This window comes from Mytilus edulis, chromosome 8, assembly GCF_963676685.1.
Source record: "Mytilus edulis chromosome 8, xbMytEdul2.2, whole genome shotgun sequence".
NCBI classification, from domain to species: Eukaryota; Metazoa; Mollusca; class Bivalvia; order Mytilida; family Mytilidae; genus Mytilus; species Mytilus edulis.
Window position 1 is genome coordinate 34,211,241 of NC_092351.1, and position 11,281 is coordinate 34,222,521.

Genomic DNA, 11,281 nt, shown 5'->3' on the forward strand with positions numbered 1-11,281 from the left:
ATGGAGTTTTGGGATTCATTTCAAAGTTCTGTACATGCAAATACAAAGTTGACAGATATCGAGAAATTCAATTATCTTTGGAGCAAGCTACAAGGAGAAGCTAAACGTGCAGTGTCAGGTTTAACTTTATCTAGTGATAATTATTCTTTGGCCATTAACATATTAGAGGAAAGATTTGGAAACAAACAAGATGTGATTGATATTCATTATAATCAATTAATAAATCTTCCAACGCCATCGAACAAAATTTCTAGTTTGAGAGATTTTATAGATAAATTTAACAGACATACTCGAAGTCTGGAAGTTTTGAAACAGGACGTGAACCAAGACGTGTTTGTATCTATTATCAGATCAAAACTACCCGAAGATGTTTTGCTTCAATTAGAAATTCAAAAAGGAGCTAAGGCGAAGTGGAAAATATCAAGTCTTTGTGAAAAATTGCAAGATTATGTTGTAGCAAGAGAAAAATCTGATAAAAAAGAAACAGAAAAGGATCGTTCAAACTCACAACGGAGTTTTAATGGATCATTAAATTCCCACAAGCCATGGCAGAATAAAAATGAAAAACAAAACGGAAATTTTAGAGTTGGAACACAAAATAGAAATATAAATTCAGCAGAAGCCTTAGTCGCTTCGACAGAACGAAATGTTAGTTATTTCGATAAGTGTAGATATTGCCAGGAGCAACATTGGAGTGATGAATGTAAAAAATTTAAGAGTGTTGAAGATAGAAAGCGACAGTTAAAAGGCTGTTGCTTTAAATGCCTGAGATATGGTCACAAATCCATTGATTGCAAGAAAGGAAAATAATGTGTTCATTGTGGCGAAAATAATTCGCATCACCGGAGCTTATGCCCAAAGAAATTCAAAATGAAAATGACAAGTGTACATTTATCAGAAGAAAACAGTCATAGTTCTATCGAAGAATTAAGAAGACAGGAAGAATTTTCTGTAAATATGGAAAGTAATGAAGACCCTACAGAGATTATGTTAGTTTCATCAAGTGAAATGGTACTTATGCAAACAGCAAAAACAGATGTGGTCAATCCAAAGAATAAGGAAAAGGTGGAGACAAGAATTTTGTTTGACTCAGGATCACAGAGAACTTATATTTCCCAAAGTCTTGCATCAAAGCTGAATCTGAAAGGAGACAAAGAAGAAGAATTGAAACTTGTTACGTTTGGAAGTGAGAAACCTAAAATTGTGAAAACCTCATCGACGAATCTTTCGATCAAATTGAATAACGGGAAGAATTTCGACCTTGTAGCGAACATTGTGCCAGTGATTAGTGGATGTGTACATAGGAAAAGTCTAGATGCTTCAACAATGGAACATTTAAAACACTTTGTGAAAGAAGTTGAACTTGCAGATGAATTGCCATTTCAGAATGAATCATCGTCCATTGAACTTTTAATTGGAAATGACTATTATCTTGATTTGATTCTTTCGAACAAAGTAGAAATTCAACCAGGATTATATCTTCTAGCTTCAAAACTTGGATGGATTGTAACTGGTAGGACTCGTGAAACATATGAAGAGAAATCAGAGACTGGTTTGCTTATTCTTTCCAACACTAGCTCGTTCGAAATATCGGACATTGAAAACCCAGATCAGTCGATTGTTGCCAAAGCAGGTATATGTGATTGATGGAACCTTGAGTCGATAGAGATTATTGAAAATATGGAGACATCTAGTGACAAGAAAGCTATGGAATATTTCAAAGAAACTTTAAAATTCAAAAATGGAAGATACTTTGTTAAATGGCCATGGAAGGAAACTACGCCAGAACTTCCAGACAATCGTGAATTAGCTCTTGGTAGATTGAAGTCATGTGTAGCTCGTATGAGAAAGAAACCTGGCCTATTAACAAAGTATGACACTATCATACAAGATCAGATACAGAAAGGTTTGTGAAGAAGTGAATGAGTCTAGGACTGATGGAAGAAAACATTATATACCCCATCATGCAGTGATAACCCCACAGAAATCAACAACAAAAGTGAGAATAGTGTACGATGCGTCGGCAAAAACCAACAAGGAAATGCCAAGTTTGAATGAATGTTTATACCGAGGTCCCGTTCTTCTGAACAATTTATGTTGAATATTGATGAGATTCAGACTACACAAGATTGCTATGGTCGCTGACATAGAGAAAGCATTTCTACAAGTAGGATTACAAGAAGATGATAGAGATGTTACACGATTAATGTGGCTGAAAGACTGTGCTAATACGTATGTAGAGAGACAAAATATACAGGAATATAGTAGAGTGCCATTTGGTGTAATTTCCAGTCCATTTCTATTGGCAGCAACAATAGAACATCATGTTGATATGTATAATACACCAATAGCAGAGAAAATCAAGAATAATATATATGTGGATAATCTCATTTCGGGATGTGAATCAGTTTCAGAAGCTTTGAAATTCTATTCTGACGCAAAAGATATCTTTAAGGAAGCGGCAATGAATTTAAGGGAATGGATTTCAAACAGTAGTTCTATAAATGAGTTATTGCCAGCGAGTGATAAGACAGATGCTTTACAAGTTAGTGTTCTTGGTCACATCTGGAATATCGAGGATGATAAAATAGCAGTCAAACCTTCCAAATTTACAGTTTGTCCAGGAAAGACAACTAAACGCAGAACTTTAATGGAACTAGCAGAAATATTTTATCCCATTGGATTGTTTTCTCCTATCATCATTAGTGGTAAAATGTTTGTACAAGATCTATGGAAAAGAAATTTGCAATGGGACGACGAACTGTCTACAGAAGACCTTTCAAAATCGATTAACATCAGTACTCAGCTGAAACGAGTCTCTGAGGTTTTGATTCCTAGATGTGTGTATTTGCATTCAGACTTAAATGATAAAACATGCAAACTTCTGTGTTTCTGTGATGCATCTGCCAGAGCTTATTCAGCAGCGGTGTATTTACATCAAACTTGTGGACAATCATCTAGAAGTGATCTCATCTTTTCGAAGTCTAGATTAGCACCAGTTAAGGAGATGAGTATTCCCCGACTGTTAACTTATGGACGTCTTGATTGGTGTTCGGAGTTTAGTATTTGTGAAAAGTGAATTAAATATTTCCATTGAGGAAATGTACTTATGGAGTGATTCTCAGTGCGTTCTCAAGTGGATTTCTACTAAGAAAGAACTAAATGTGTTCGTGAAAAATAGAATAGCTAAAATCAAAGCGCACAAGAATGTCAAATTCATGTATGTCAATACAATGGAGAATCCAGCTGATGTAGCTACAAGAGGAACTACAGCTTCTAAACTTAAAATGATAGTCTTTGGTGGCATGGTCCCAAATGGTTAAATTATGATACACAAAATTGGAAAAATGATTCTTTTGGAGATAATTCGTCTGTGGCAAAAATGTATCAATCTGAGATAAAACGTGAAAAGAGTAGATGTAGTACCTTTTTTGTAATCAGATCGAGGAAGAAAACAGACCACTTTTTGGCATAGACTGCAGAGAGTTTTCGTCTTACACAAAAGTAATACGTGTAACTGCATGGATCCAAAGATTTGTTTCAAGGATGAAAAAAGACAAATGCAGTAACGGAAAAGTGTTAACATACAAAGAATTGAAAGTTGCCGAAATGAATTGGATAAAATATATTCAAAGGAAACATTACTTAGATGTTTTTGAAGCAATAAACGAGCACAAAGGAAATAATCTACAAAGACAGCTTGGGTTGTTCATTTCTCAAGATGGAATTTGTGTTGTAGAGGAAGACTGAAAAATGCAGATATTTCTGAATCTGCTAGACTACCTATTCTTCTTCCCCGTGGGGAGGACCTCACGCGGTTATTTATTGAAAAGATTCATAAGGAACAACTTCATTGTGGTATGTCACAGACCTTAAGCAAAGTCAGGCAAGGGTTTTGGATACCACAAGGCAGATCAACTGTGAGACAAGTTCTGAGACACTGTTTGATTTGTCGTAAGCATGAAGGAGGTCCTTATCGAATGCCTGATATGCCTCCGTTTCCAAAATCAAGGGTTTCACAGTCAACTCCTTTTTCTTCAACTGGCTTAGATTTTTTAGGACCCTTGATTACAAAGTCAAACGGTGAAAACAGCAAAAGGTGGATTTGCCTTTTTACATGTTTAGTTACACGAGCAATTTACTTAGAGGTTATCAATGATATGACTACAGAGGAATTCCTATATGTATTTCGAAGGTTTATCTCCGCAAGAGGTACCCCGAGTACAATAATAAGTGATAATGCAACTCAATTCAAATTAGGAAGTAAAACATTAAAGTCAGTATGGAATCATGTGATAAAAAGTGAAGATGTTCAAAATTTCACCATGAATAAAGGATTATGTTGGAAATTCATTACAGAATTAGCTCCCTGGATGGGAGGTTTTTATGAAAGGTTAGTCGGAGTTGTGAAACGTTCTTTTAGAAAATCTTTGAATAAAAGACTCATAACTGATGTACAAATGAGAACTATTATTAAGGAAATCGAAGCTGTTGTAAATTCTAGACCACTGATTTACGTAGGAGAAGACATCAATTCTAAAAAAAAGTTGACACCGAGTCATTTTTTAACGTTGAATCCAACCACTGGGATACCAGACGTTGATTTCGATTTTGAAGATCCAGATTATTCACCTTTAGAAAGTTCAAAGGAGAAGTTATTAAAAGCTTGGAAAAAAGGACAGAAACTCTTAGATTCATTCTGGAATTTATGGAGAAACGAATACTTACTCAGTTTAAGAGAAAGAACGCAAACAAAGTTAAAGAGTTGCGAGTACAGTCATCATTTCTACCACAAATTGGAGATGTTGTACTTATAAAAGACAATTTACCCAGATCAACATGGAGAATGGGAAGAATAGTGAAACTTATATCAATTAATGATGGTGAAATTAGAAGTGCAAAAGTACAAGTGCCTACTAGACTAATATTAGGAAGACCATTAAATCTTCTTTATCCGCTAGAATTGGATTGTCATACTGAAAATAAGGAAGTCAAGAAATTTGACAAAGATCCAGTTTCAATTGCTAGACCTAAACGATTAAGTGCAGAACTTGCAAAAAAGAAAATTAAATCGATATGTAAGCAATAAGTACTTCATCCTGAGATGGATTTCTTGGATTTTGTATTATGTGTTTGATTCGTAATTTTCATTTGGAATGAACGTGTTATGTTTATCATTATTAATATGATAACAAATTGTAAATATTATTATAATTTGTGATTTAATTCTGTTTGAAAAGTGTTTCAAGTTCAACAGTGTATTTCAACGGAGCTTTTTGAGGATGCAACGGAGCTTTAAGATGTTTAACGGAGTTGTTCAAGTCTTTATTGATGATGAAGAAAACTAAGAAAACAGAATATATCACTTTATTGGGACGACAAAGAACAGATTCTAATTTTAACTTTAAAAGGAACCATAAACACTGTAAATGAATTGAATATGTAATGAATAATGACTTATTGTGACAATTTTGATGAAAAAAGTTCAAACACTTTCTTTGGTCGGGAGTGTTAGGAAACTCCGACTCCTCTTTATTTTCCAGTAATTCCGTTTGAATATAATATAATTTGACTCCGTTAATTGTTTAATGATTCCTGTAATTGTATGTTTTCTTTGTTATTAACTCATTATAAAATCGTGCAACGGAGTTAACGGAGATATATCTTATATAATATAAACAAGAACATTGATAAGATTGATTAGATGTTAACAAATAATAAAATGCTGTAACATGATACAAATGGATTATTAAAGGATAGATTATTCAGTTGAGTTTGTGTTTTAATCTAATGTTAGTGTAACGAATACTTCACAACATTAAACTTTGTTGGCAACGGAAAATTTAAGAAAAGATCTTTTCTCTTTTTCATCTTTTCCAATGCTAGCTGGTTTGAAAAGTCTGTATCTTGCAATATCCGAAAGGATAGCTGTAAGTTTGTATTTGTTTGAATGAGGGTTTGTAACAGTGGTTTCCAAACATAAATTGAACAGAGAATGAAATTTTGAAAGAGGTAAGGAATAAATTTTCGTGCGAATGTGATGAATACCTAACGGCTTTTGTATAAATGGCAGCAGGTCATTAATAGAGACATCATACAGAGTAGGTTATGTGTAATGACGATGACCATGACTGCGTCTACATCGAGGAGTAGAGTTGAAAATATATTCATCACATTCACCGAGCTACACGAAGGACTAGATACCATAAATTATGGAATAATGTAAAAAAGATGTAGGAATAGTTTTAAAAAGACAACTCTGACTTTGGACGAAATGGTGTTAAATAAGACAACGTACACTTGTAAATGTAGATGTAATCATTTTGTTATAAGTAGTACGGAAGTTAACATTTTTCACAAGATTGATATTTTTTTTTTTTTTTTTTTTTTTCACAGTACGAACATTTATCATCATACTAAAACAAATAGAAAATAGACTTGATATAACACAAAATAAGTAAACATTGCAGTACAGAAATGCATTACAAATTGTGTCAACAGGTAAAACTAATACAACAATACGATATGAGTTTACTCGCAGTAACTTCATCAGAGACTAAAATCATTTAAAATACATTCCAAGAGTTTATTGCTGTTTTTATACCGCGGACTGTCAAAGAAGACATGACTCGTGCAATGTCAATTATCGACAGGCAGTACAGTACGATCGTAAGGATTTAACCTTAAATGAAATATGTATTATGTTATATATAGACAAAGCAACTCTAAAGCAAAGGTAAACGTGGATGTGTTTTAAACGCCGTGTGTATTTATACATTCCAAAAACCATTCGAAATATGTTACATTTAAATATGTGATGACTAAATCGATGTTTGTGCATGCAAACATTATTCAAAGATCTTATTACCACATTAAAAAGATAACCTTTACTAATAATTAGATATAATAAAAAGATGTGGCATGAGTGCCATTGAGACAACTCTCCATCCAAGTCACCATTTGTAAAAGTAAACCAATATACTAGTAGGTCAAGGTACGGTTTTCATCACAGAGCCTTGCCTCACACCAAACAGCAAACTATATAGGGTCTCAAACCATTCAAATAAGTTTTTTTAAGGTTCGATGAGTCTACACTGATCACAAAGCGAATTTCACCCTTTAAGTGCAATTTTACCGCAAAATTTCGGATATGAAATATCGGTTTTAATCATTTTTCTACAGGTAAAGCCAAATTCGTTTTGTATCTATGACATAATTTTATAAATGTTTTAAGGTACTTATGGTAACGAAATCCCTGAATTAATAATTCACCAGCCAATGAAGACGTTTCTTTAAAATCTTAGACCACTACCCACACGGGCATGACGAATGAGTTGAGAGATATATAAACACTATGATGGATATATATATATATATATATATATAAGTACGTCTGAGTCAGTGACAACCCTACAACAGATGTATCCATCGGATCGCCATCAATGATGCCGATACATGGCTGTGTACATAATGTATATACAACTCGTCTAAACACCAACCCAACAATGTTAGATCTGTAAATTTGCTTTCGCAAATTTTTGGTTCTTCCCTCGCCGGGATTCGAACCCATGCTACTTTGATATCGTGACACCAAATCGCCTGCACTGCAGCCGTCCCGCTAGACCACACGACCACCTGGGCTCTACAATAATAGAGCTTTCGCTGGCCGTGTGTTACCTTTCCTTGTCAGTTTTAATCTAGCGGCGTACTACAGTACATGATATATAAGGCATGAAGATGTTATTGTTACAGATCAGCTAAATTATCTATAGTAAAGGATCCTACAAATTAATGTAATATACAGTCACAGAAAATAATTATATTTATAAGTACGTCTGAGTCAGTGACAACTCTACAACAGATGTATCCATCGGATCGCCATCAATGATGATGATACATGGCTGTGTACATAATGTATATACAACTCGTCTAAACATATATATATATACACTATGATAGTTACATCCCAGCTCCTTTGTTCTAACAGGGGTGATCTGAGCCGGATCACCCCTACCAGATCACCCCAGTTTGAGTTTCTTTGTTATGCATGCTTTTCTTTGTTCTGTAACATTTTGGCGGGAATGTCAAATCCACTATAAAACTTAATTAATTATACGAGAAGACTATCTATCAAAATTCACGTAGAAAAAATCCAGTGTATATGCTGGGATTCGAACTCAAGACCTTTAGCATATCAAGCCACGACACAAACCACTACACCAGGACGACTGGATACGAACCAACAATTATTTAACATATTTAAAGGAAGCAAGATGGTTTTTATAAGTGGAGCGAGTTGGCAGACCTTTATTCAGTGGGGTTTAAACCTTTTTCGTTAATAATTGAGTTGTCAGACTAATTGTTCAATTTCATTTTACACTTTTTCAAAAATTGGGCGAGTCGGTAAACAAGAGTGGGGCGATTTTCTTGTAAAGTGGCGATATAGTATGGGCCGATTGGCAAGTCGGGCGAGTTGACATTGTTTGATATCTACTCATCGTGTTCGGGGGTCATAAAGGGTATACATCATATAGTAATAAATAAAGTATATTTTAATGGTTGTTTGGCGTTCTAAACTAGATTTTAGGAATTGTAAATGGTTATTCCGTCTAATCTGAAACAGCTGGGATGTAAAATAGTTATCCCACTCGGACTTGGTGTGTCAATGTTAGATCACCCTCTGGGTGATCTTACACTGACACACCGCGTCCTTGAGGGATAACTATTAAAGACAAATGAACATTGTCGTCTATAAAAGGAAAATTAATAATACGGAACTACAAATCGTCCCCTTAAGAAATTGAAATGTATAAATTTAGAAAAGGACAACTTCTGACCATGATGTTCATTTAAGATTTATCTAAAATTCCTTTGGGAAATAATTTGCAGACTTAGTATATCGAAATACCACGTGTTCATTGACTTGTTCCATAGAACAATGAGCGGAAAGGTTGAAAAGAACAAAAATGTTAGAAGACACTTTTTAGATTTTAAATCTTAAATAATGGCCGTATTTTACTCATGCACATCAGTCACCAATTATCTAACACTACGATAATATGTGTATAATAAGAGTGTAAATATATACAAATATTACAATCTCTGACTATTGTTATTAAATTACTTTTTGAGTAGCTATAGTTTATTTCTGAATTTGACCTTATAAACAATACGGAGATGCTGTATGATTGCCAATTAGACAACTAATCCGCAAACTATATATAACGAGTGTGTAAGCAACTATAGCCAACATTAATTTTGATTCATATTCATGCATGTGTGGAAATTCAAAACAAACCTTAAATATCAAAGTTGTGTTTAGTATTGGAAAACCTGGAAACATTTGTTTGAGAGCAAATGCAGAAACAGAAGAAAAAAATAGGTACTTCCGAGATTCTGGTTCGAACTTTCACGTGACTATTGACTCATTTCTGAGAACAACATGTAGGACAGATTTAAAGAAAAGGTTAAAAGAGGAAGTTCTCAAGACTTTACAATAGAAACAATATTTTGTATATTTCTATTATTAGTGGTAACAAATAAAAATAGGATTATTTTTGCTATAAATGATTCCAAAAACTGTAACACAATTGAAAATACCTTTGTTTTTATTGTGTGTCATTGTTTGTCAGAGAAGAAACTACCGCTTTTTGTCCTTTTTGTAAATATTTCCATAAGATATCATAGCTTCCGATCTTTTTCTAAAGAAAAAAAAACCATGCTGTTGCAGACGGAATTAAAGATCAAAAAGACTTTTGCTATCTTGTATTAACAGGAAACAGGAAACAAACCCTCTTAAATTGCATGGCGAGTTGAAAGTGTGATTCTGTGATATTGATGATGAAATTCGAGTAAACGATTAAATGCATTTAATATTTTACTTACAGTCGTCAGAAAATGTCAACCAATATGAAATTAAGAAGATACTATGATGTAAATGCATAATTATAGGACAACTATTCAAACCTTTCATGTCATCATTTAAACATGTTTGGGTAGAATGTGTGCATCATTCATAGTTAAGAAATTTTGTATAAGTTTTGTCTTCAAAAGACTCACCAATGACGCTCGAATAAAAATGTAAAAAGAAACAAGTACGAGGTTGAAAGTATTGAGCGTTAAACATTTGAACAAAAGGAACACACAAGGAATAAGTTGAAAAGTATTGAGCGTTAAACAAATGAACGAAAGGAACACACCCAGAATAACCAAACACAATTAATAATCATTTGAAATTCGGGACAAGTTCAAAGTCAAGCTGTCACACTTATTTGGGCTATCACAATCTGTTTTGTAGGCCATAAAAACTCAAATATCATAAGGTAAATGACTTAAGGATTTCGTTTAAAGAATCATTAACTCTCAACTTATCATGTGATACAAAATTAATATAAGTCATTATTATTCTTTTATGCAAGATATACACTTGTCAAATTTTCTACAACACTTTGAATAAATAATAGAAACCATCATTTACTAAATACACTGAAGGTGAAATTGAATCGTTTTATATTAATGTGTCAAACAACAAAACTGTAATATAAATTCATAAAAAATTCCAAATTCCCCAAAATATAGGCATATTTATGACTGTAAAACTATTAAATGCAATAGTTAATAAATTATATTAAAACTGTCTTAAGTTTGAATAAAGCAACGTGTACCAAACAATCTTGAATTGATAACACGAAACAAGAATCCCTATAGACATGCCATCTTTAATTGGGTAAATAACTAATGTTTCCTCGGTAATGCATATTTGCTTTGTGATTTCATGCAGAAGATGACAAAAAGTATAAAAATTATAACTTCTTTCTGCATAGAACATTGATTTTTGATTTTGAACCAAGTGGACTTTATTGTTGGGTAATATCTTGAAGTTTGTGGTTTATATCTACCTTAAAAGTAATAGCCAAAAATTGGTAAAAATAGTCATTATGACGAGTCACCTTTGTTGATTTATTGGTTGGTCTTATCTGTTTGGTGAATCTCTCTTTTAAAGTTTTATTCGAAACAATAAAAACTAACTGACCACCACACCTTTGATGCAAAGGAAACGTAAGGAAAAATTATTATAGATAAATAGAATTGAGAATAGACACGAGGAATGTGTAATAGAAACAACAACCCGACAGACGAGCAGAAAACAGTACAAGGCCACCAATTTGTCTTCAACAAATCAAGAAAAGTCCGAAATCGTAGGCGGACTTTGGCTGGCCCCTGGATAAAAATATGTACTTGTTCAGCGCAAATGAACGATACACTAAACTTCAAAACATAC

At 33.5% G+C, this 11,281-nt stretch overlaps 3 protein-coding genes across 3 annotated transcripts; all 3 read left to right on the plus strand.

The window, feature by feature from the left end:
- Positions 1-810, plus strand: LOC139484047 (uncharacterized). Its single transcript, XM_071267770.1, has one exon. It carries the CDS (start codon positions 1-3, stop codon positions 808-810), a length of 810 nt encoding a protein of 269 aa, XP_071123871.1.
- A 60-nt stretch (positions 811-870) lies between these two features.
- On the plus strand, positions 871-1,647 carry LOC139484048 (uncharacterized). Its single transcript, XM_071267771.1, has one exon. The coding sequence runs from the start codon at positions 871-873 to the stop codon at positions 1,645-1,647; it is 777 nt and encodes a 258-aa protein (XP_071123872.1).
- Positions 1,648-2,107: 460 nt separating this feature from the next.
- LOC139484049 (uncharacterized) lies at positions 2,108-5,089 on the plus strand. Its single transcript, XM_071267772.1, has 3 exons — positions 2,108-3,075; positions 3,740-4,393; positions 4,639-5,089. The coding sequence occupies exons 1-3, from the start codon at positions 2,108-2,110 to the stop codon at positions 5,087-5,089; spliced, it is 2,073 nt and encodes a 690-aa protein (XP_071123873.1).
- The last annotated feature ends 6,192 nt before the right edge of the window (positions 5,090-11,281 follow it).